This window comes from Grammomys surdaster, unplaced genomic scaffold, assembly GCF_004785775.1.
Source record: "Grammomys surdaster isolate TR1022 unplaced genomic scaffold, NIH_TR_1.0 169, whole genome shotgun sequence".
Lineage (NCBI taxonomy): Eukaryota > Metazoa > Chordata > Mammalia > Rodentia > Muridae > Grammomys > Grammomys surdaster.
In genome coordinates, this window is record NW_021604617.1 from 13,728,244 (window position 1) to 13,754,487 (window position 26,244).

The window sequence follows — 26,244 nt, forward strand, 5'->3', positions numbered from 1 at the left end:
AGGGGGAAGGCAGTAGTCTAGGGTTACAGACGATAATATGTGAGACTTGCAGGCGAGAGGATGGTTGTTGACTTAACAGGAGGATCTAGGCACCATGCAGTGCAAAGCAGGGTTGCTATACTAAGTGCCACAAAAGTGGCCCACAGCAAACCAAACTGTTCCTGCACTTTATGAGAAATTGGATGAGTTTCTCATGCTGTGTCAGTTATAAGATAGCCTGGTATTAGTGTCCATCTTATATCTCAACAACTATCTTCTAGAATAACATATGTGTCAGGGCAGCTGACAGGGAAGGTGGCAATTTTTGATCAAGACAGCATTAATTATATCAAGCTGCATTCTATTTGCTCATGGCTTAGGGATCCTGGGGCTGTTAGAGCTCAAGGAATCAGAAGCAGGATCATCTTAGAAAGGTCAGGAGGACTTTAGGAAAGTAATAGATTCCACAGGATGCCTTAAAACCCTGCACTCAGCAACTAGAAACATGGTTCTTTTAGACTAATAGAAACCTAAGTCATTGATTTTTATATTAGCTAGAACATTTACAGCAGCATACTGTTTCCCTCAGGATATCTACTCGATAGTTAATTTCAAGCCAATTAGAATATCAGTTTATTATTACTACTGAAGAGAGCCACCTCATTGCTGTGGCTGAACTGCTACCCTTTGGAAGTATAGCCTCTAACTTAGAGCTGTGCTACACTCTGGGACATAACAGGAGATCAAAAACATAGTGTTTCTTTAAATGCTTTATTTGGCTTCCTTTTTTGAATGATTTGAGGTAAATATGCAGCTAATATTCTTTGTCCCCAAGTAGATGATAAGTAAAAAAAAAGATACAAGTGAACAGCAGGTGTCAGTGTAGCAAAAGCCCTGTCCTAGCAAACAAAGACAATACTATAATAAAAGCAGATAACTATATGGAGCTCTGATGGAATTGTAAAAGAGCCAAGCCAAATATTGAGCACACAACAGTGGAGAACAGAGCAGCTCATTAAAGCCCTAATGTATAATGAACTGCAAAATAGGTGTGTGTTAAATACCAAGAGGAAATGAGTTCATTCTTAAAAGGAAAGGTTTAGAAATGTTTGAATAATATTCAATCTTATAATGATCACTTAGACATAGGAACTAAGTCTTTTCACCAGTTAGGTTGGTGAGTAGTTATATTTTGAACCAAGAATGAAACATGTTGAATTAACTCACAAAGAACTAAGTGTTCAGTAAACTATGAAACAACAGTTAACTTGGAATAACAGTGTAGGAAAACCTACTACACAGGTAAGTTGTAGCCTCCGTGTTGGCCATTTAAATTCTTTATATAAGCCTCTCTGTCACCTGCCAACTCTGTTTGCATATCTTCAACAATTGGACTCTGTTCAATGTGAAACACCTGTGGTAAAACCGCCAATTAAAAGATTTATTTTACTTGGTTGGATATCTTTTTTTTTTTTGCATTCTTTGTTTACCAAAAGTATGCCGCTTGCACCTGTCAAAATTAGCATTTGGATTGTTCACACTGGCTTATTTTCTAAACATGTCTAAATCCTCTCATGTTTCATTCACTACCAAGAAATATTAGGCTTTGGTTGGGTAAGAGAGAAATTCAAATTTCCCAGTTGAGTCATAGTGGAGATACAGGTGTGAGCCCTGTTTGTGTTCAGAGGACCTTTTCTTACAAAGCTGCCTTCTTACCCACATTTCTTTACTACTAAATCACCACACAGTCACTTCTTGGCTTAGGTGTTTTGCCTTATTCTTTGAGAGGGGCCTTCCTTTGTAGACCAGGCTGGCCTGGAACTTTTGTCATTTCTACTGGCTCTGACTAGAGAATGCTGAGATTCCAGACATATACTACCTTGCCCAGTTTGCTACCCTCTGAAATGGCTTCTGTGACAGGACTGTGAATTACTATCGCAACAGTACAAAGATAGTAAAAATAGTAATGATTCAGTTCAAATTGAACAAAAAGATAAAAGATGTCTTTCAAATTCAATGAAACTATTTTAAAATTTTTTTGAATGAAATTGTTCATTTATGCACCAAAAGGGAAAAAAAAGTATGTCTTAGCCAAATTTAACAAATTTCATTCCTAAGGAAGTTCTTAAAATTAATGCAAGTTTTCAAATGAGACGAATCTGACCAAGGGGTCTTTGTGGCAGTAACAATGTTAGGCAATGTTAGGGAACTCGTGTGTGTGTGTGTGTGTGTGTGTGTGTGTGTGTGTGTGTGTTTATATCCGAATACAAGCTCATTCCTGCCCTATAACAATATTTAATCTCATAATAAACCAGTGGGATTAAACCTCATGATACTTACTATTTATCCATTTAACAGAGAAACTGAGGAACCAAAAAGTTAAGTGTCTTAAGATCACAAATGGTCCATGATAAAATTTGAATCTGTACAACATAGTTGTAACCTTGAGTTCTTTGAAACTTCCTGCTCTACAGTTGTAAGGAACTAATATCAGTGGATCGATCCCCTTACAGCATCTTGGATCTGTATTTTTCTCTGGAAATAATGAGTGAAGTCAGTTATCGCTTGTATTTACTGAGGAAAACCACTTTACATTTATTTTACATTCACTCATACATGCACTCAAGTTAGGAGTTGAGTGCTTGCCTTACTCCAAAGACAAATACTGCAGAATAATCATCCTCAACCAATTCAGTTTTTCTGGGAAGTACACTTGGCCTTTATTATTTTTCCCTCAGGCCAGAAGCAAAGCAACCATTCTGAGTAGTTCTGATGTCATTCAACACAAAAAAACTTGAAAGGAGTAGAAGTTTGTTTTGTATGCCCTTGTACAGAATATGGTCCACACTGAAGACACTCCTATCACAAAGGCCATAAGTAACCTGGCTTCTAACTTTAAATAATTTTCCAGGATGCTCTACACACGTTTTTAATTCCACAGTAATACTGTAAGTTTATTTATTTAGGTCTATAGTTCTTAGTATTTATAAAAAAAACATTACTCATAAAACTCTTAGGACTGTTAAGAACAAGTCTCGGGACCTCCAAGAGATCTCAAAGAATTGCCATATCCGCTGTAGAGATATATAAAAGCCTTTTATTTCAAACCTAAGTTTGGACCGCAAGTTGCACAAAGCGAAGTTGCCGGCCCAGTGTCTACGAGGGTAGGGGAATATATACAAAACAGGTTATATAGCGGGGAGAGAAACAGCGGATAAGAAAAAGCTTTAATGTTTTTACAAACTGGTCACAGCTGCCTGGGGACTTAATTGGCATGATTTCTTTCTAAGAATGTATGGGTTTTGCTCTTCCTAAGGCCATAAGCCACCTGTGTTGGGGAGTGTTTGGCCATCCATCAGAGAGGTTGCCAGCTTCAGGTGGAATGAAGGCTGCTGCCTTGGTTTTTTTTGTTTATCTGTTCTCAAACTGATATCCTCCTTCCCAGGATGTGGGTGCTATTAGGGTAAGGATTTGTGGCCTTTGGCGCTGGCAGTGTCTTTTGGGAGGGGTCAGGTGGTGGGAGGGGGATTTCTATGCATGTGGGGCTGAGGGGGAGGTGGGAAGTGTTGCGGTTGCAACCAGTGCCAGCTTGCTCGGCTTCTGGGGAAGTGCAGGCACTGGCACTTGGCCATTTAGCTCAGCTCCTTCTTTCCCCCCTCTACTAGTAACTCTGGAGGCTAATCTTGGTCTCAATAACAATCTAAATCTTCATTCGCTGTCTGGTACTGAGACCACATAACCATCAGTTGAATGGTACCTAGGCTCTGTTTCATATACTGTAAAAGTTTGTTAATTATGCGTGGCCCGAAAGTGAGCAACAGTAATATTATAACCAGGGTCCCGTAATTGCTGAGAGAAGGGTGGTTAGCCAGGGAGAAGAATCGAACAGTGCATGATACCAGCTTTTGGAATTTTCCCGTTCTCTTTGATGCTTCTCTAAGTTCTCTCTAGCTAGTGATTCCCTAATGACACCGGAAAGGTTTACATAGAAACTGCATTCTTCATGTAGGGCAGCATATAATTCTCTCTGTTGTAGGAAAACTAAGTCTATCCCCCTTCTATTCTGTAGAACTACCTCTGCCAAGGAATCTACATTACGTTCTAGGTGTGAAATGAACTTCTCCAGGCGCTGAATGTTTTCGTCTATGTAAGCTTTTAAGCTCTTATAGTTTTTCTCTTGTAATGTCAGTACTGCTATTCCAGTACCGGCTTCCCACAAGTCCTGCTCCCAAAATCACTGCTAGGGTAAGAGAGACAGGTTCCCTTTTCTGTCTCATGAGGCTTTCCCCAACATGCCCCACTAAGCTCTCTAGTACCACTTCTTCTGAATAATAGATTATAAGGGGGACCAGCTGGACTGGAATGCAAAATTCCTTTGCGGTGGAGGAATTAAGGACTTCTCCATGCACACATGGAGTTAGCCCAGTCGAACAAGCCTACCATGCCTGTTGAGGGATGGGGGATAACCCATTTGGAATGAACAGCTGGTGTCTTTCAGTTGCAGAGATGCTGGTGTGATGGGAGAACTTTTCCCAGGCATGTGCCTTGCCCTGATATTGTCTGCAGAGTCGAAGCTGGTCCTTCCTGGGACCATCTGCCAGCAGTGTCTTTTTCAGACTCATCACACTGGGATATTAATCCAATGCCTTCATAAAAGGGGGGAGGGGGTCTGGCATTATAACATAGCCAACAAGAACTGGTTAGTTCTGGCTGAGAGACATTTAGAGTTTGGAAGGTTTTTTAGCATCACTGACCAGAGGTGATCTGTGTAGTTTAGGAAAAATTCTGGGACTGGAGATCCCTGCAGGGCTCCGATTGGGGAAGCAGTGCCTGCTGGTTTGTGGGACGATGTGGGCGCTGGCTTTTTCAGGGTAAGGCCCTTTTGTAAGGTTTTAGGGTTTGTCAAAATTTGATTTGGCCCTACAGCTATGGGATTTATGACTGGTGTAATTAGGAGTCTAACTGTAAAAAGGAGCCCGGGACTGACTCCCCCCACAACATGAAGTCTGAGCCCCCAGGATCTCCCAGCTTCCCATTCTTTTGCTTGTTTTCCTTTGTCTGTAAATATTAACAAAATTTTGGAGTCATCCTCTTGCCATGTGACTGTGATTAGATACTTGCTGGACACTTTCCATGTTTCTATCCCCGTAATTGATGTTTCACACCCCCAGGAGGGACACTAAAACTGTTCTGGGCCTCCCCGAAAGTAACAGTCTTTCTCTCTCCAGGACATATATAAAGTGTCCTCCACCTACATGGAGGATACAAATGTCTCAAAGTTTTCTGGGTATCAGACCGTGAATTATCGGCTAGCCGGCACACATGGACACACATCGAATATCAAGTCTGGGAACCAGTAGGTCCTGAGGGGTTTTTCTTGTGTGAGCCAGCTGAGCCCGATAACCAGTTTCAGGATTTTCAATTGTCCAAGTCAGGTCAAAGGGCCGGTGTGGGTTTCTAGCCTCTGAATGGAGATGCGGGCTGGAATCAGCAATGCATGCAGTTAGCAGAAGCAGCAAGCCTAAGACCGGGTTAATTTTAACTTGAAGGAATTTGTGCTCCTTTGAACTCTCCATTGAGGTGGTGGTGACCCTGGAGTTTCGGTGCTTTCCTCTGGGGAGAGGGGACTTGCTGGTTTCACGTGGGTGCAGTGTATCCAAGCAGCAATCCTGTCCATATTGACAGCAGTCGACGTGGTCAGCAAGACGACGTAAGGTCCCTTCCACCTGGGTTCCAGGATGTCACTGTGAAACCTCTTTATGTAGACCCAGTTTCCAGGTTGAACTGGTGTGGTTCTGGGATGGGGACTGTTTCCTAGAGGGCATGCAGTTTAGGCCAAACCTGCTCATGAACACATTGTGTTGCTCTGACCTTAGTTATTAACTCATCATCTTCTAATTCTGCAATAGCTGCCGACTGGAGGCTAGGTATGATGGGAGAGGGAGTACCATACATGATTTCAAAAGGCGTTAACCCTCTTCAGTAAGGAGAGTTTCTTACACGGTACAAGGCAAGGGGAAGGAGAGTGACCTAGTTTCCTCCAGTTTCCAGGGCTAATTAGGTCAAGGTCTCCTTTAAAGTTCGGTTCATTCTCTCTACCTGTCCTGAACTTTGGGGTCTATATGCACAATGTAATTTCCAATCTGCCTTAATAAATCTTGTTACATCTTGGCTTACCTTGGACACAAATGCTGGCACATTGTCTGACCCTGTCATGAGGGAATTCATACCTGGGCAGCATCTCCTCCAGCAGCTTCTTAGCCCCTACCTTTGCAGTTTCAGTTTTCGTTGGAAATGCTTCCATCCAGCCAGAGAAGATGTCCACGAACACTAGCAGATACTTGTAGCCGTATTTCCCTGGCTTGATCTCTGTAAAATCAACTTCCCAGTAGACCCCCGGTCTCTTACCTTGCAGCCGAGAGCCTGGATGTTTGTTTACCCGTGTTGCGGGCGTTGGTTAATTGGTGAGCTTTGTAGCTTGATGCTATGCCCTGGAAGACATCCTGCATGTCTCTGAAAGTCACCTTTGATTGTCTCACTACATCTGTCATTCGTTTCACTCTCATATGAGTGACTCTGAATTTTCCTGAGGATAGACCTTGCCACTGAAGTGGATAATATTAGTTTACTTTCAGCTGTTTGCCACCAACCATGTGAACACTGGCTCATGGGCTGATTTTTGGCCCATGTGATCTCTTCTTCTGTATAGGCTGGGTGTTCTGGCAGGTTGGGATTGGGCGGTTCTGGTAGGGTCGCAGCCAACACCGAAGTAGTGGTTTCCTCTAATGCCACTTCTTTGGCAGCTTTATCAGCTAGGTTGTTGCCTCTAGCTACCACAGTTGTTCCCTCCTGATGGCCTGAACAGTGTATAATCGCCACTCTCTTTGGTAGCTAGAGGGCTTGAAGCAATTGTAAGATCTCATCTTTATTTTTGATAGTCTTTCCTTCCGCAGTCAGGAGTCCTCTCTCTTGGTATATGGCTCTGTGCACGTGAGCAGTGGCAAATGCATACAGGCTGTGCATGTAGATGTTGACAGCCAGCCCTTTTCCCATGGTAAGGGCCCAGAACAGTGCTATCAGTTCAGCCCTTTGAGCTGAGATGCCTGGGGGAAGAGACTGAGCCCAAATTATCTGTTTCTGTGGATACCGCTGCTCCCGCTCTCCTCCGACCATCTGGAATGAAACTGCTTCCTTCCGTGAACCAAGTCCGCTCTGCTCCCAGAAGAGGGAAGTCCTTTAAATCAGGGCGAGTGCTGTGAACTTGGGCCAGAATTTCACTACACCTGTGAAGTGAGTGATCCAGATCAGGGTCAAGTAGGAGGGTCACCAGATTCAGAGAAGTAGGTGCCTGGAAAGTAACTCTGCCAGGGTTAATTAGTAAAATCTGGTAATGTGTCATGCGACCATTACTGAGCCATCAGTTAGGCAGCTGTTTGAGTACTCCCTCTATTGCATGGGGGAGGGGAGTTGTCACAGCTAAATTTTGTCCTGAAGTCAGTTTGTCGGCATCTTTGACCAGTAATGCTGTGGCTACAATAATGTGTAGGCAAGGTGGCCGTCCTGCTGCCACTGGGTCCAATTTCTTTGATAGGTAAGACACAGGCTGTTTCCATGGTCCCAAAGTTTGAGTCAGGATACATTTGGCTATTCCCTTCCATTCATCTGCATATAAGTGAAATGGCTTGGTGATATCAGACAACCCCAAGGCAGGAGCTGACAGCAGGGCCTGCTTTATTTTCTCAAAAGCCCTCTGATAGTCTTGGGCCCAAACAAAGTTCTTGGTTCCTCTGGTGGCTTCATATAAACATTTGACTATTTCACTATTTCAGCCTGGAATCCATAGTCTGCAAAGCCTGCGGACCCCAGAAATTCTCTTACCTGTCATGAGCTCTGGGGGATCGAGATGTTAAGAACCGTCTCTTTTCTTGCCGTGGACAGCCACCAATGGCCTTCCTTCAGGATATAGCTGAGATAGGTGACCTCAGTCTTACAAAGCTGTGCTTTCCTGGAAGATGCCCGATATCCCATGTCCCCCAGAGCCTGTAAGAGATTCTGTGTCCCTTTCTGGCAACCCTCTTTCATTTCTGCAGCAATAAGAAGGTCATCAACATACTGTACCAGGATTATGTCTGGGTTATTAACTCTGTAGTCACCCAAATCTTCATGTAGAGCTTCATCAAAGATAGTGGGTGAATTTTTGTAGCCTTGAGGCAGACAGGTCCACGTGAGTTGCCCATTAATGCCTCTCTTAAGATCATGCCGTTCGAAGGCAAAGTACTTTTGGCTTTTGGAGGCCAGAGGTAAGCTGAAGAAAGCATCTTTCAGGTCTAGGACAGAATACCATCTCCAGTCTGGGGGCAGAGAGCTTAGTAGAGAGTAAGAATTAGGTAATGTAGGGTGTATGTCCATCAGTCTGCAGTTAACTTCCCACAGGTCCTGAACAGGACGGCAGTCATTTGACTTTGGTTTATTCTCGGGCAACAATGGGGTGTCCCAGGCTGACTCGCACGGCCTGAGAACTCCCAAGGCCAGTAATTTCTGGATTTGTGGAGTATTCCCCTTCCGTGCCTCCTGTGACATGGGGTATTGGTGGACTCTTACAGGGTCTGCACCCAGTTTGAGTTCTACAAACACAGGGGGTTAATGTTTTGCCAATCCCATACCTCCTGTTTCTGCCCACGCCTGGGCAAGTTTTGCCAGGCAAACCTCCAGATCCTGTTCAGGAGTTGGTGGTGGCTTGTATAGTCTATATTCAGTCTCAGAGGCTAGGTCAAGTGTTAGCACTTGGATCGGGTTACTGTTCTGATTCCTAAGCTGGATCTCTCCAGGATTAAAATGAATCTGAGCTCTCATCTTGGCTATCAGGTCTTTCCCCAGTAAGGCGAAGGGGCATTCAGGAATGACATGGATTACCCTTTCCATTTCCAAATCCGCTGTCCTTCGAGTAGACCATGAATGGCACTGGCTGTTTGGCTATTTCCCTCAGCTCCTTCAACCACAAAAAAAAAAAAAAGCTATTTATTGCTCTCACATGTTTTAAGTTTTTGTGTATCAACATACCCGTACACAACACTCTTAATTCTAGCACAGTGTAATTTACAACAGTTTCTCAAATCACTGGTTTTCAATTGCTGGTTTCTCCATTATTCCTGGGGCCAGAGTCTTTTAGTAAGAGTGTCCTCCCTTCCTTACCTAGACTTAGCAGCTAAGATAGTAAACAGCATCCTCCCCTGTGACTACTTCAAGCAAACACTCTTCCTATGCTGCAGACACATTTCTGAAGCTTATTTTCCTAAGGCGTGTGTAGCATGTTATATCCTGAGATGCTTAGAAGGACTCTCAGTTTCACAAATGTCCCTTTCCGAGACTTCCATAGCCTTGGAAGTTTAGAGCAACAAAATCAAGAATTGAAAATAATTTAAAAATATTTGAGAAGTCTGGCCAAAATCAGTTTCCTATTGTACTTCCTTTACCTGGTTTCTGTTCTGTTTTATTTACATCCTATAAGAGTCTGTTAAATAGATAGTCATATATCTAAAATGTAGATAGCCATCTACTCAGGATTCGTATTTGTTAAATTTCACACTACAAGACTAGATGAGGTTTAAAACAAATAGAAATACTATGATATTTAATCAGGGCCTCCATAGATCCCTCCCCTTCTCCAGGTGTAGCCACTCTCCCTCCCTTTCCACTAAGGCTTAATTAGAAAAGTAGCCCTGACGTATACGTTTACCATTTACGCAGAGGAGCTCCGCACAGATACACAACTCTAATACCTGTTTCCGACTGAACTCTCAACAGCAAGGTATGTCATGAAAATTAGACCCTCCAAATAATTAAAGTCTATCATTAGGAAAGAATGACAGATGCAGAAAATAAAATAAAAACTCACTTTTTATAGACAGGATAAATTATTAGGTTTAGAGGAAAGAACATTTTTGTGTGGTGTCACTTTTCTTTTGAAATTTTTGGTAGGAAAATAAACATGAAGTTTCAAACTCTGCACCGTGCTATGATTGAACCTGAGTAACGAGACATATCATCGGTACCAGCCTTTACTATGTGACGATTTCATGCAATGGATTGCAGGTGCTCAAAAGAAACTTGTCTTTTTTAAAAAGGAGAGAAAAACAGTCATATTTTTAACCTTAATCTTGACTCATTGCCACCAACCCTAAAGTGCCACACAGAGAGAAAGCACAGGAATTGTGAATCTAAGTGATAAAGAATTTTGTTGCTCTTGTTATCTAGTTTTTGTTTTTGTCTTTTTTCTGTTACACGGTATTTATATCGGAGTCAGAAATCAGAGCTGAATCCAAAGCTTCATAGCTGAAGGAACGTGGTTTTGTTCCATGGGAGGCTGAGTGCTCATTGGTATTCTCTTTGGCAAGGAGCCTCCCTGAACAGTTCTGCAAACTGGAATCTGCTTTCAGGAACTTCCAGAGGCTGCAACAGCAAAGGTCCCTTCCCAGAGCACTGGTATACCTACCCAAACCCTTTCCCCAATAAGGCTAAATAAATAAATAAATAAGTAAATAAATAGAGACTTTCTGCCCTCTAGGGCTGTTGTAGAATAAGCTTCTGTTGTGTTATATGACTCAGATTGTAGGAACTTGTTAGAATAGTCCTTGAAATTTAAAAAAAAATTAAATTAATAACTACAACTTAAAAGTTTATCAGCTGCTGAGATACCATAGTAAATAAGGTAGTTTTCCCAGAGCAAGCTTCATTCATCATACTTGTGATATAGTGACCTCTGCAGTTTCTGCAAAGTTGGAAAACTGGATTGTATGATTTATGGCAGTGGATAATTATGTTCATATGAACTTTCCATGAAAGTTATAAAAACAACAACCACAAAAAAATACTGGCTCTTATGTTACAAATGGTATACCACCAAGAAAACAAATCTTGTTTTACTTTTTTTTTTCTATAAAAAATCATTTTCCGAAAGAAAGTCATGCTTTCATTGTATGATTAATCAGGAAAGTTTTCCAAGCCTTTCTCTGCATTGATAAATTCTTAATGTCCATGAAGAAACTCGAGATTTTTACATCTTGAAAAACTTATTTTTCTTGGTAAGACTTTCTCTGTGTGTGCCGATTGATAGAAGTTTAAACTGTGTTTTAAACCTTTACTTTCCAACTCTAGAAGATACACTGATTTTTAGAGACATGAGTGGAGTGGGAAGGACATGGCATTCCTTTTACATATTGTTAACACTTAGTTTGCTATTATGTTTACATACACACACACATATACACATACATGTAACAATATATATTTATTGTGTAAAAATGTTTTCTTCATCCATGGGAGTTTCCATATTCTGTTTTGTGGCACTAACCAAAGCTTCACATTCAATTTCCTAGGTAGTCACTTATGAAAATCATCCCTGTTTACTGCACAGGTATTTTCACATCTTGTGTGTTAAAATTAGTATTATGTATTTAAGACCCTGAGACGTGTCTGCTTTTAATTGGTTTATCTGAGTAACTTTTCGATTCTGAAAGCTTAGCCTGGCAAGTAGACTGATATCTGATGGAGGGAAGCTTTGACAATAGGGAACTGTGACTGTAGTGTAGAGATGGCAGACATGCAAAAGCAAGCAGCCGACAGGAAAAGGGCATGGGGTGATTTTATACACAACCGAAGCACTACCTAATCATGTATAGTTTAGTGTCGATGTGAGCTCTCAGCCTCTCATTTCCCATGAGGAGTCTCGGTCTGTAGAGTCATATGGGACACGGATTTAGTTGATAGTGAGTTAGGTTTCTACAAGACTTGCTTTCGTTCACAAGTAATACATAATGCCACTTGGTGTGTTCTAGTTTATTCGGTATGTGTTATTCATTGGTTGTCACGAACCGGCTAGTAACACTGAAACACATGCATGAACAATGCTTACCTAATGTTTTTCCTCCAAGAGATCACAGTCTTTTTGCACCAAAGAATATGAAAGCAATGTTTCTGCATTATGCCTATGAGTCTTTTTAATTTTTTTAATTGCTTGACAGTTTCATATATTATGTCATGAACTATATTTATTTTGTCCCCTGGGCCTGTAATTCCTCTGTGTCATCCCCCTTCTTCTCCCACTGGAACCCATAAGGGTCCAGCTCCTATCTTAATGTCTTCTTTTTATGTGTGGTCACTGCATTTAAATAGAGTTCCTTGCCCTTGATCATTGGTGGGAGGTAATTCACTAGAGCAAGGGCCATTTATTAATGGCTACACCATTGAAGAAAATGACACACTGTCCCTTAACAACTGTTAATTGCCAACAATCTATTAGGGAAATGTGGAGCCTCTCACTCCCATCCATGATAACATGTTGATAGGCCCAATCTTGTACAGATAACCACATCATTTGCTTCCTGTCACCCATCCTCTGGCTTTTTCTTCCTGCCCACTCTTCTGTGATATTCACCCAGTCTTGAAGAGGATGATATTGAGGTATGCCTTTTAGGGGCAAGCACTCTATCATTGCTTATCTTCACATTTGAAACATCAAAATTGCCACCAAAAAGCACCAAAGTATTTTTAAGTTAAATAAATAAAAGCACACAATGGTGACATTTGCTGGCACCGTAAGATGTGAAATAGAACAATAAAGTTCACTTGAACATTAACTGGAAATGTGTGTCAGGAGATACATTTTTATTGCTCTTTGCACATCCGTAGATAACTGCCACCACATTGTCAGTGTTGATTTGGGGGTTACGAATGAATCCCAATTAGAAGGCAGGTGGTCATCAAATTCCGAATCTAGGAATAAGAGTTATCTCTGTAAGACCATATTTTATGTTTGTAGACCAACCTTTGTCTTAGCTCTATTTCTTTTTTTTTTAAATCTTATTTCCCATTTGCCTGAATTTTAATTTTAATTTAACTGTTCTACATATATATATTATTTAAAAAAAAGGTATTAAAAAGTACAGTGTTGGGCTTCTTCCTCACCTTAGACCATGTTCCCGAATGAAAAACATAGTTTTAATATTTTTAAATAGCCTTAGGTAGCCAATAGCTGGGCAACTGCCTACCTTCCATGTTCTTGGAATCTACTTTCAATAACCCCAAGTTACTAATTACTATTTACTATGTTCCATCTGGGTTGCTCTTAACCCAATTGGCCAGTCATCTGAGCCATGTTCTGTTGGCCATTAGTCTATGACGGCTCTCCTTCTCTTCCTGTATGTTTTTCTACCATGGTGGCTTTTTACTCTGAGCCATGTTCTGTTGGCCATTAGCCTATGACGGCTCTCCTTGTCTTCCTGTATGTTCTTCTACCATGGTGGCTTTTTACTCTTTCCTTATGATGCTCTCTCACAAGCTCATGAAACAACCACCCCGCCTCCATCTCTTCTGCCAAGCTATTGTCTTGCATGGTTGCTTGTATTGCCAAGCTATTCTGTCAGCATCTTTATTCACCAATCAGAATTAACTTGGGGGCAGGGTCCCAAGGTCAGGACTTGGGGGCCATCCTTAGCATGACAATAGACAGTAAAAGATAAAACCTCAACACATATTTTGCCTGTTTTCAGAACATATAGGGAATGATATGGGTAGCCGGTGGTTTCATTCTATTCTTCGATTAAGGAACAGGGAAGAGTTCGGAACAAACCAAAGGTAAAGTTCTTTGCCAAGCATGACAGTTACTTCAGTAGAGGCAGAGCCTCGCAAGGCTAGAAAGGTCATTGTCTGTAAAGGAGTTTGGATTTTTATTTGAGTTTAGAGTGTCTGACCCAATTATTTCTCTTTCCTCATTCTTCATTGGTCCATAGATGTCTATAACACGGAACTTACATGGCAGGCAACCTAAAGGAAAACAAAACAAAACAAAAAAAACTAGCCAGGCCTTTCTATTTTGCTGTCAACAAGCTATTTGAGGGAAACTAACTGAAAGACAACATACATAAATGTGATATCTCAGTTCTTGTAAGTTTCCTGCTGGAAATGATGAGAATACAGTGGATCTGTAGCTCACTCTGTAAAGGATTGTGCCTAGTGATCTCCATTTCCACATAGTCGCTGGTTTACTTATCCTACAGCCTCCCATCTTCCACTATCTTCCTCTTCCAAGGAAGCATCAGAGTTATACCCAAAGAAAACATCATCACAAGCGTAGTCCCAGTAAATATGTTAATGGACAGTGTTATCAAGCAGAAATTAAACGTCTATCTTCAATTTTCTTGTTAGGTGCAGAAGTATATAACGGTGGCGACAATGTTGGTGCTAAACTGCTCCACCAAATTACTCATCCTGGAGAACATGTTGAAGAGTCACTTTCCTGAGTCACTCAAGGTAGTATAAACCTAATAATTCTCCTAAGTTTCTCTGTTGTGTTAATCTGTAGATAATGTCAGACTTGTGGCTGTTCCTGCTCTTCTCTGATAAAAACATGTCAGCTTCCCAGTCTGCTCCCATCATCCTTCTGTTGTTCTAGAGGATTCTTCAGGGAAATTTGGGCAATGATAGATTATGTTATTTCCAAGGTAAAGTGTTTTAAATGGTAATAGATTATGGATGTAGTGGCATTGAAGATAAGAATATGCTTGAGGACTGAAGTTTAGATGTAGGTTTGTTACCTCTTGGTCACTCAAGACTCCAATCAGAAATCCAAATGAATTAAATTTATGTAAAAGTGAAAAAGTAAAAGTTTAAACTTTAAACAGAAAGTGTGAGGGAGTGTCTCTGTAACCTTGGGGTAAGGATTTATTAAATAAAATGAATGATGCGAGCTGAAATAAAAGATGAATTCTGCCATTAAAAAAAAAAAAAGAAAAGAAAGGAAAACATTCCCACCAAATTGGTCTGTGCCAAAACTTGTGGTGAATTTTTCTAGTGATTGAAGTGGGAGGTCTCATCTCATTGTGAGTGGTGATTACCTTGGGCAGGTGAACCTGATAAGACCAGAAGAGCTAATAAAAGCAAGATCCAGCATTTCTCCACAACTTCTGCATTAGTTCAAACCTCCAGGTTCCATTGCTGCTTGAACTTTTGACATGCTTTCCTTGGATAATGTAGTATACAACCTGTAAGATGAAATAAATCCTTTCTTCCTCCTGCCCCCAAAAAATTCCAGTGGGGGACCTCCTGATCACTCGGTGCCCATGTGAACAATGTCATAAATCAAGGATTATAAGAAATGTAGAAACAGGGCTGCTGTGTGCACTGAAGTTGCCTTTGAGCTGACAGACATTTAGGTTGTTTCCTGTTTGATGAAGAAGAAGAAGAAGAAGAAGAAGAAGAAGAAGAAGAAGAAGAAGAGGAGGAGGAGGAGGAGGAGGAGGAGGAGGAGGAGGAGGAGGAGGAGGAAGAGGAAGAGAGAGGAGGAGGAGGAAAGGCTATGAACATTAGCTCAATAATCCTATTTGCAACTTTCACCAGTTCTGTGTGTGCATGATGCTTTTAAGACAGACATTTTTCTCAGTAGAGGGAAAAAATGGGAAAGCTACAGAACAGCTTCTTCAGGATTATAGGGGATCAGCATTTAAGTGGCTCTATCAGTTTCAATGAGCATCTTTGAAATGGCAATTCTAAAGAAATCCATATTACCTATGTGTGGGTTTGTGTGTGAGTATATCTATACTTCCTCTCTCAGGGCTGTGATTTTGAATAACTGGAAGATGCTGTTTCAGGTTGAAGGACTAGTGGTATAACTGTCTTGTCTCTGATTCCCCGGCTCAGGTGTATGGAGCAGTGATGAACATAAATCGTGGAAATCCCTTTCAAAAGGAAGTGGTATTGGATTCATGGCCGGACTTCAAAGCTATCATCACCCGACGACAGAGAGAGGTACAGTGCTGAAAGGCAAATAAGAAAAGTGAAAAGTAGGGCTGGAGAGATGGCTCAGTGCTAAAGAACACTGGCTGCTCTTCCAAAGGAGCTGGGTTCAATCCCCAACACTCACATGGCAGTTCATAACTGTCTATAATTCCAGTTCCAGGAGATCGGGCACCCTCATACAGACATTCATGAAGGCAGAACACCAATGAATATAAAATATTTTTTTAATTAAAATTAAAATTAAAGTTGGCACCAACTGGAAAGATAAAAGAAATAGTATCACTATTATAATAACAAATATAGTATGTATTTCATCACTAGTTTGTAATTGATTGCTTTGGAGACTCAGACATGGAAGACTGCTAGCCCAAAAGTATTCCCTTACTGCCTTATAATCTCTAGAAGAAGCACAGCACCATGCAATATGCATATACCAGCTCCTTCACTGAGTAGAGATCTCTTATGATTGATGAATTTGGGAAATTGAAAAACTATGGAGAAAATGTTGAGAAGTCAGAGGAATGAGGTTTCATGATGCCTGTGAAGCCAAAGCGAGCCTCAAGTCATCAAAGATGAGCTAGCCTCCACATTAGGAAGACTACGAGAGCTGTCGTTCTTACACTGTGCTCACCGAGTTTTACCTTTCTTATTTGTGTGTGTGTATCTGTGTGTGTCTGTGTGTGTGTGTATGTAGCTAGGGGTTATAGCTACGTTTCCTTATTAGCTGTAGCTGGTAACTTGATGTGTTCTAGAATCACCTGAGTCCCTCTTGATTAAAGCACTGCTCAGCTCCTATTGGTCTATTGCCTTGTCTGTGGTGATTGGAGTGGGAAAGACCAGACTTCGGAGTGGGAAACTCTCCCTATAGATGACAGCCAGCTGAACAAGAGCCTGACAAAAACATTCCTTCATATCTTCTTCAATTGCTGCCTGACTTCCCTTAATAATGGATTGTGACCATGAAGTGTAGGCCAAACACCCCACCCCAAGCCACTTTTTCTTCAGAGTGGGTTTTTTTATTTTTAAGATTCATTTATTTATTTTATGTATATATGAGTATACTGTCACTGTCTTCAGACATATCAGAAAAGGGCATTAGATCCAATTACAGATGGTTGTGAGCCACCATGTGGTTGTTGGGAACTGAACTTCAGCATGATCTTTGGAAGAGCAGCCAGTGCTCTTAACCACTGAGCTATCTCTCCAACCCCCAGGTCAGAGTGTTTTATTACAGAAACATCAAGCAAACTACAGGACCAGAGTCTGGCCTATGTCAGCACCTGCTTTGCTTCTGAGCTACATTTTCAGCAAACCTCCTATTCTTTTGTTATTGTTGTTTTGCTTTGAGATGGAGTCTTCATATCCCCCGAACTGGCCTCTCAGAATCAAGCAATTCTCCTGCCTCAGACTCTCAGCTGTCTTTAAGCTCAAACTGAACTTGCAAGCTACTACCATTTTTATTTATGTAAATTAAATCCTCAAAACTTCAGATATCTTTCTTAGTTATGGAAGAAAAAAACATCAAGAAAAAAAAATCACAACATTTTTAATATTTCTCAGTGTAGTTTATTAGTCTCATTCTTGTTTCCCTGTTTGCAGGTAACTAATTTGGGAAATAGAAAATTAGCTAGATAGTAATAATAAATAATCATTCTAAGACATGGGTTAACCAGAAGATATGTTTCGGTGTTGTGTCCCTGACTATGTCTTCCGTTCTAGGCTGAGATAGATAACCTTGACCATTACACTAATGCGTATGCTGTGTTCTACAAGGATGTCAGAGCTTACCACCAGCTATTGGCAGAACACGATGTTATTAACTGGGACCAAGTTTTTCAGATACAAGGTAAGATCAAGTTCAAGGCATATATTATGTACTCATAATTTCCTTTTTTTATTACGTATGCTGGAGAAGTATAGAAAAGACGTTTCATGGAGACTGCAGAGATGCTTTAGTGGTTTAGAGCCTTTGCTGTTGGCATTCTGTCTAAGCTCCACCCAACAGTTACCTGGCAACAGTCAGGTATGCTTCACCTCACAATTATCTGACAATGGCCAGGTAGGCCTGACCGACTATAAAAGGGGCTGCTTGCCCCACTACTCCCTCTTTTGTTTCTCTCTTGCTCTTCCCTTCTTGTTTCCACTCTGTCCCCCTCTCTCCCCACTCCCTTACCCCCTCTTTCACCATGCCTCTACTATCCTCTTAACTCTTGTCCCCATGCTCTGAATAAACTCTATTCTATACTATACTGTCATGTGCCTGGTTCCTCAGCGGGAAGGGGTGCCTTGGCATGGGCCCGCTGAGAACTCCCCTCTTCCCCATACCTCACCACACCTCCATAGAACATATTCCCCCCTTTCTCATTATCTTTTTATAAACACATCATTTCCTGCTCTCCTAAAGGATCAGAGTTCAGTTTCCAGCACCATGTTAGTGTTAGGCAGCTCACAACCACCTACGACCCATCTCCAAGAGATTTGACACAGTCTTCTGGTCTCTGCAGTCAGTGTGTTCATGTGTGCCTGTGCACACACACACACACACACACACACACTTTTTATAACATATATACTTGAGGTTTGTACAGTTACTATTCCTGTAGTAGAGTATGCAAGGTTACCTTTGAGTTATACTACTTACTTGCTTATGAAGTAAAGGCAGAAGGATCCCAGTTTAAGGCCATTCTAAGCCACATAAACTACATATATAACACACTGTTTAAAAAAAAAAACAACACAACACAAACCTCTTAATTACTTAGATATAACTCCATTTTGTATTAAGTGATGCTAGCTATTGCAGCAGTAATTTTAGTAGAATTAACTTGTAAACATCCTAGTGTTTCCTGAGATGTAGCTCCCAGGGGGAGATGTTGAGGTTCTGCTATCACACTGTGTGAAATATGCCTTCTCACCTGACTGTAGTCTCAAGGCCATGCTGAGAAGTGGCTCACAAATGGAGAGGAAAACAGAGAGAGATGGTGTTCTTCAGTAATGAGACTGGAAGAGAGAATGACAAGTTACAGAGGATTCTGTCCACTAAGAGTCAGACTTCAAAGGATAGAAAACAAGGGGACTTACTTGAAAAGAAGAGAATGCTGTAACTTGGAAGAACAAAGGCTAAACCCTATTTGTGTACACAGGGGTAGGGGTGGGGGGCAATTCCTAGAACACCATTGAATAAATATGAAGCAAAGTAGTGTAAATAGTAGTGTAGCTGTGAGAAATGAGTGACATTGAGATCCCGCCAACCCCAAGCTACACCTGGAATACCATAATGGCTATTGTGGAAATAGAAGAGAAACTGTAAAAGTGGCTTTGTGCTCTCTAATCTCGTTTTTGTGGGTGATAAAATATGATGACAAAAAGCAATATAGGGGAGAAATGAGTTTATTTCTGCTTATAACTCCAAGTCATCATCCATCATTGGGGGCGAAGTCAAAGCAGGAACTTCCAACATCACAGCCGTGGTCAAGGGTAGAGAAATGAGTGTGTACACACAAATGCTCATTGCTTAGCTGATTTTATAACAAGCTTGATTTCTCTAATCTTACACAGTTCATGCCCCATGCCCATTGAATGGAACTATGCACTGTGACCTGATTCTCCCCATATCCATTAACTTACGACAACACCAAAGGGACTTGGACACAGGCCAACCCCAACATAGGCAATCCTTACTGTGACTCTCTTCCCAACTGATGTTAGGTTGTCACATTGAAGCTAAAGACCACACCTTACCGTACTAAATACATCTAAGCTCTGATAAAGTTGATCTTTAATTTTAAAGTTATAAATAAAGAAGACAATTCTCTTCAAGAAATTTAAAATAATCTGAGGTGTTAAGAAAATTAACAAATAAAACTTCCAGTAAGAAACTCCAAATTCCCTTGAGCTATTTCCAGCAGAAATTCCCTTGAAAGACCATGACTGGTGATGAAAACATTATTTATATTTGTAGGTGAAGTAGACAAGGCCTATAGTAATACATATATAACTAACTATATTCTGGTTAAGAAACGACTGGGTAGTAAACTGGTAGTATTGATATTTGGCATATAAATTCTAAAATAAATATATTTTGCTCAATTATCATAACTGTGTTTTTGTGTCTATTGTTATCCAGGGTTGCAAAGTGAATTATATGCTGTTTCCAAAGCCGTTGCCAGCGCAAAGGTGTTAGATTTGGATATAAAGTTGGCTTCCTTCAAGGCTGTCCTTTTCTCTCCTGTTTCATCTGTGCCAGACCACAGTTTCCTGTATGTAAGCCAAGTTTTACATTTGGGGCTGGGCTTATTATTGTGCAATTCCAGACAACAATGCTAACATACCTGTTATTGTTAAAGACTAGCTAAGCTTAGTGAGCCATGAGCTGAGGGTGTGTGTGTGTGTGTGACGTTTGTATGTTCTTGTATATTCTTCCTTGATCCTGTGTTTAACAGTTTGTAACTTTTCTGAAAATCAAATCAATGTCTTTGTCTATGGTCACTGAGCTCATGAAAACTGCATTTTGTAATATATAGACTCTATAGAGAAAAATCATTTCTTGGTTTCCTCCTTCATAAATTAATAATCTAAATAATCTCTGTGGGTGTGGACTGGAATCTAAAGTTGTTGAGGTTCTATTATTAATGGTAGAGGTGCATTCCAGATTTATGTTGCGTTTTCAAGTACAAGGGACTAAATGTTTGAAATATATCCTATATCCCTCTCCCTTTCTTTTTATGGGCCTCTAAAGTAGAACCATCATTACTGTATTGCATTGAATTTCATTCTATCCTGTCCTGTCCTGTCCTGTCCTGTCCTGTCCTGTCCTGTCCTGTCCTATCCTATGCTATCCTATCCATCCTATCCTATCCATCCTATCCTATCCTATCCTATCCTATCCTATCCTATCCTATCCTATCCTATCCTATCCTATCCTATCCTATCCATTTTGGCTTTTCAAGACAGAGTATCTTTGTGTAGCCTTGGCTGTCCTGGAACTTGCTCTGTAGACCAGGCTGGACTTGAACTCAGAGGTCCACCTGCTTCTGAATCTTGAGTGCTGAGATTAAAGGCATGTGCCACCACCACACAGCTATTATTCTGTTTTTAACAGAGTTGAAATAAAACACACGTGTGTTCTGAGGGCAGCAACCGATCACAGAGAGTCCAGCATGAGAACACATGCTGACATGTAATCCTTGAAAACACATGACAGTATGTGTCTTCATTGCTTCTTCTCTCTTGTTTAGAGGCCTTCTGCTGTCATTACTACCTTCCCTTCAGCTTCTCCTTCCTGGACCTCAGACATTAGGGTCTAGGAGCTAGGGAGACAGCTCACTCAGGTAAAGTGCTTTTGATGCTAGCACAAATACCTAAGTTTGAGCCCAGCTGTGGTGATACACATCTTTAATCCCACTCAGGAGGCAGAGTCAGGCAGATCTTTCTGAGTTGAAGGACAATCTGGTCTGTAGAGGGAGTTCTGGGACAGACAGAGATACATAGAGAAATCCTGTCTTTGAAAAAAACAATATATGCATATACATTATATATATTCTTATATTTATATTGTGTGTATACACCCATATATATACCAATGTAATACACACACATATATATACATACATATGTATACATATATGCATATGCCTGTATTCATGTGTACATACAAACATATATACATTGTATTAGTTAGGGTTTTACTACTATGAAAAGACACCAAGACCAAGACAACTCTTATAAAGGACATTTAATTGGGGCTGACTTACAGGTTCAGAGGTTCAGTCTATTGTCATCAAGGTGGGAGCATGGCAGTGTCCAAGCAGGCATGGTGCAGGAGGAGCTTTGTTCTACCTCTTGATCTAAAGGCAACTTGGAGGAGACTGGCTTTCAGACAGCTAGGACAAGGGTTTAAAAGCCCACACCTACAGTGACACACCTACTCCAACAAGGCTATACCTTTTAATAATGCCACTCCCTGGGCCAAGCATATTCACATATTCAAGCCATAACACACACACACACACACACACACACACACACATGTTTGAAGTTCCAGCATCTACTCAAAGGGTGGGTTGGATATGAGCCTCTCTTGACACTTGCTGGCCCGCCAGTCTAGATGAATTAGTGAGCTCAGGTTCACTGAGAGAGCCTGTCTCAAAAAATAGGGTGGAGAACAATTATGAATATACATCACATTGACTGTCTCACACACGCACACACACACACACACACACACACACACACACTTTTGTTTTTAAAATTAAATAAATTAAAGATTTTGAGTGTAGTATCTCGTTTTGTCTTTCTCTTTCTTCCTTTCTTTCTTCCTTCCTTCCTTCCTTCCTTCCTTTCTTTCTTTCTTTCTTTCTTTCTTTCTTTCTTTCTTTCTTTCTTTCTTTCTTTCTTTCTTCTTTCCTTCTTTCTTTCTGTTTTCTTTATAAAAGAATGAAACAAGATCAATTACAAAGTGTCTGCCTCTGTGCATGTTAGTTTCTCAGCTCCCTATGGTAGGTGTTGAAGGAACTGGTGTTAAAGACTAACTTTAAAGTCACAGGAAATCACAGGAAATTAATAGGACTTTGTTTTATGTTTTCAAAATATAGAAATGTTGAATGCACACAAACATTAAAAGGAAAAACTCTCCCCCAGGACAGAGGTAATCTTTCAAATACACCCTAAAAACCCTAGGAACCCTAGGAATGAGGCATACCATTCAGTTAATTGAAACAGTACACAGGTCATCCTTAGTCCTAGCTTTAAGACACATGTTTAAAGGACAGAGGTTTTGTTGACTTGGTTCTGGATTTTAGGGTTTTGCTTTTGTGTTGCTTGTTTAATTGTTTTTTGTTTGTTTGTTTGTTTGTTTTTCCCCAATGCTGGAGATTGGACATGGGGTTTCTCTGTGTAGCTCTGGCTGTCTTAGAACTCATTCTATAGGTCAGGCTGACCTCAAATGCAGAGCTCTACCTGCCTCTGCTTCCCAAGTTCTGAGATTAAAGGGATGTGCCTCCATGCCTACATAAGACGAAGATTCTGAAAAGAAAAATCAATCAGGCCCCAGCTTTCTTTAACCTCCACTAGCCACTGTTCCATTCTCTGCTTTCTAGAGATGATAATTTTAGATTTTCACATGCGTGAAATTCTGTAGTGTCTTTTTTTTCTTTCTGTACTTGACTTATTTTGATTAATATAACAACACTCCCACCCATATTTTCTTTTTACAGATGATAAGATTCAACCTTCTTTTTAAAGATAAACATGATTTAATTCTGTAAATGTCACATTGTTCATAAACACTTAATATGAATCTGTGTCTTGCTTATTGTGAAGGATGTGGTGGTCGACAGGGACTGCAGATGTCTCTATTGCATGCTGATTTTTATTAATTTGGGTATTCCCTTAGTAATAGGATTGCTTGATCATATTGTAGTTCTAATGTTTTGAAGAGTCTCTATCCTGTTTTTTCTCAGTAGCTATACTAATTTCCCTTCCTCACAGTGCTGAATAACGTTTCCCCATCAGCATGACTCCTTGTTTCATGTTGACTTTTGGATAAGAACCATTCTGGCTCCCGTGAGGTGATGTCTCATTGCATGTTTGATTCACAGTCTTCTTTTTCATCTATCTCTTGGCCTTGTAGACTTCATTTTTAAAAAGGTCTCTGTATGCCTATTAGTCATTTCTAAATTGGGTTATTTGCTTTTACCCCCATTGAGTTTCTTCCATTCCTTCTGTTCTGAATATTAGACACCAGGATAGATTATAGACAAATATAACTTGCAAGTGCTTTCATCCATTCGGCAGGGTTTTCCTTCATTATTTCAGTTCTTTTAACGTATATAGCTTTTACCATGGTGTATTAGTGGCGCAATACCTAGTATAGCTGCCTTCTGGTAGCTTTTAATTATATGTAATCTTACTTTTACACTTTTCCCTCATATTTCTGTATTTTATTTAAAATATCCTTACCCATGCAAAGGTCATAGGGCGTATTCTAGTGAGCTCTCATAGTAGTGACATTTTTTTTTCTTTAGCCCCAAAGCCATATTCAAATTGCAGACTCTACTCCTAATACACAGTCCTGGTACAAATGTGTAGCACACTACCTGAAGTGTATGCCTCATCAAGGTTTCTGTTTGGAGTAATATTTGTGCTCAATGTTCTCTGTCCTTTCTTTGAAGTATACATTCAATGTTGAACTGAAAAACCCTAAACCAGTTTCCTCCCTTCCCTCCTGGGTAAAAGACTGGTCACCGCTACAACTGAAGAAAAGTGTAAGACTGGATCAGATACGTTTATAAAACCACAGCAGGCCTAGCGTATGAGTCTTTGCTAGTCAATGGACTAGGGAGTATCAACAAATTAACAATGAAAGCAAATTCCAAGGCACACTCAGACTCACAGGGTGTAATTTATTTCACTTTTTCTTTAAGATTTATTTACTCATGGATATTATTATTCTGTTTGCATGTATACCTGCATGCCGGAAGAGGGAATCATATCTCACTATAGATGGTTGTGAGCCACTATGTGATTGCTGGGAATTGAACTCGGGACCTCTGGAAGAACAACAGATGGTGCTCTTAACCACTGAACTGTCTATCCAGCCAAGCCCTCTTGTTTCAGTTCTAACGTACCAGGAACTTTATCACGGCTTTTACATATCAAATTATTAGACACTTCTGTAAAATTAAAAACAAATAAAGGCTAGTGGCCTGCTAAACTTGGCAGGCAAACAATTGAGAATATTTACTCTAGAGAGGAGCAGCCAAGGTGAAAGTCTGGCAAAGTCAATTCTTCCAGAGAATGTACGTCTGCATATTGATTTGTATTCATGTGCTAGCCTTGGCTATACAAGGGCAGAAGGATCCTGAATGCTAGAATATCATTAATACCAAAATATTAAAGCTCAAAGATCTGGAATGCCTAAGACTTCACTTTTAAGGACAACTTTAACAAATAATGTTAGTATTCTGTCTAAACTCCACCTCCACAGTTACCTGGCAGCAGCCAGGTAGGCCTGCCCACTATATAAGGGGCTGTTTGGCCCCTCCTCTTTCTCCTGCCCCCTTACTCCTGTGCCTGCAGGTTGTCCTCTACCGCCTCCCCCTTCCCTTCCCCCTTTCTCCACGTGCTCATGGCTGGCCTCCACTTCTGTCCTCTACTCCTCTACCTCTCTGCTCTCTCTCTCTCTTCTTGCTCTCTCTCCATGCCCTCATAAACCCCCCTTCATGGAACCGTTTGGTCTGGCGTTATCTGTCTAAGCTGCGCGAAAATCTAACAAATAACAACAGCAACAACAATAATAATGTAAACATGTATGTGCGTGTTAACTGTATCATACTTTATTTGTGCAAAGAATGATTCACGAATCTACAGCACTCACAAATCAAGAGACTCTAACACACATGTGGGAGCAAAGTAGAGAGATCACTTGATTGGCCAACAGCTAGGTATCTGCCTCCTTTGGGAGTGACTCAGGTCAGCTGCCTGCTTGTGACTGGCTGAACCCTACGTGTCTGCTATCTTTCTGTGTCAGTATGTAATAATCCAAACCTCAATTAAATTGTACTTCCTTTCCCAGAGGATGAAGATGCAGAAGCAGCCTCGGCCACATCTCAGTCCACAAAGCTGACGAAAACCAGCAGACATAAAACTAAATTTGACATGAATGTTTTATCTTTTAACTGCTTAGGTTCTAAATTCTTGAAAATGTCAGACATAGTTTTGGATTTCTCATTTTAAATCGGTAGGAAGAGAGTGGTTAATAATCACGTGACTCTGATGGCCTTTTATTGTTTGTTTGTTTGTTTTTCTTTCTTCTCTCCTGCCCTTTTCTTGTAGAACCGGGTCATCCCCCAGACTGACCTACCTGAGTGTCTCAGATGCTGATCTACTCAACCGGACTTGGTCACGTGGTGGCAACCAGCAGTGCCTGCGGTACTTGGCCAAACTCATCGCCTGCTTTCCCAGCGTGTGTGTGCGTGACGAGAAGGGAAACCCAGTGTCCTGGGGTATCACAGATCAGTTTGCCACTATGTGTCATGGCTACACCCTGCCTGACCATCGCAGGAAAGGTTACAGCCGACTGGTGGCCCTCACCCTGGCCAGGAAGTTGCAAAGCAGAGGATTCCCTTCCCAAGGAAATGTCCTGGATGACAACATGGCCTCTATAAACCTGCTGAAGAGTGTCCAAGCTGAGTTCTTGCCTTGTCGTTTCCACAGGCTTATTCTCACCCCTGCAGCTTTGTCTAGACAAACTCACTGTTAGTACTGTCTAAACTCCACCACCACAGTTACCTGGCAACAGCCAGGTAGGCCTGCCCACTATAAAAAGGCCTGCCTGCCGCCTCCTCTCTATTGATCTCTTACCTCTAGCTCCTCTCTGTCCCCCTCGTCCCTCCCCCCTTTCCTTCCCCCTCTCTCCACGTGCTCATGACTGACCTCTACTTCTCTGCTCCCTCCCTCCCTCCCTCCCTCCCT

The 26,244-nt window shown here is 41.0% G+C and overlaps 1 protein-coding gene and 1 non-coding gene across 2 annotated transcripts; both read left to right on the top strand.

Annotated features, from left to right (window-relative positions):
* Positions 1–10,651: 10,651 nt before the first annotated feature.
* On the top strand, positions 10,652–10,814 carry LOC114620679. Its single transcript, XR_003711343.1, has one exon. It is a non-coding gene; the product is annotated as a U1 spliceosomal RNA (small nuclear RNA).
* A 3,394-nt stretch (positions 10,815–14,208) lies between these two features.
* On the top strand, positions 14,209–26,032 carry Glyatl3 (glycine-N-acyltransferase like 3). The gene is made up of 5 exons (XM_028766790.1): positions 14,209–14,286; positions 15,673–15,780; positions 17,491–17,617; positions 19,898–20,030; positions 25,606–26,032. Exons 1-5 carry the CDS (start codon positions 14,209–14,211, stop codon positions 26,030–26,032), a joined length of 873 nt encoding a protein of 290 aa, XP_028622623.1.
* Positions 26,033–26,244: the final 212 nt, after the last annotated feature.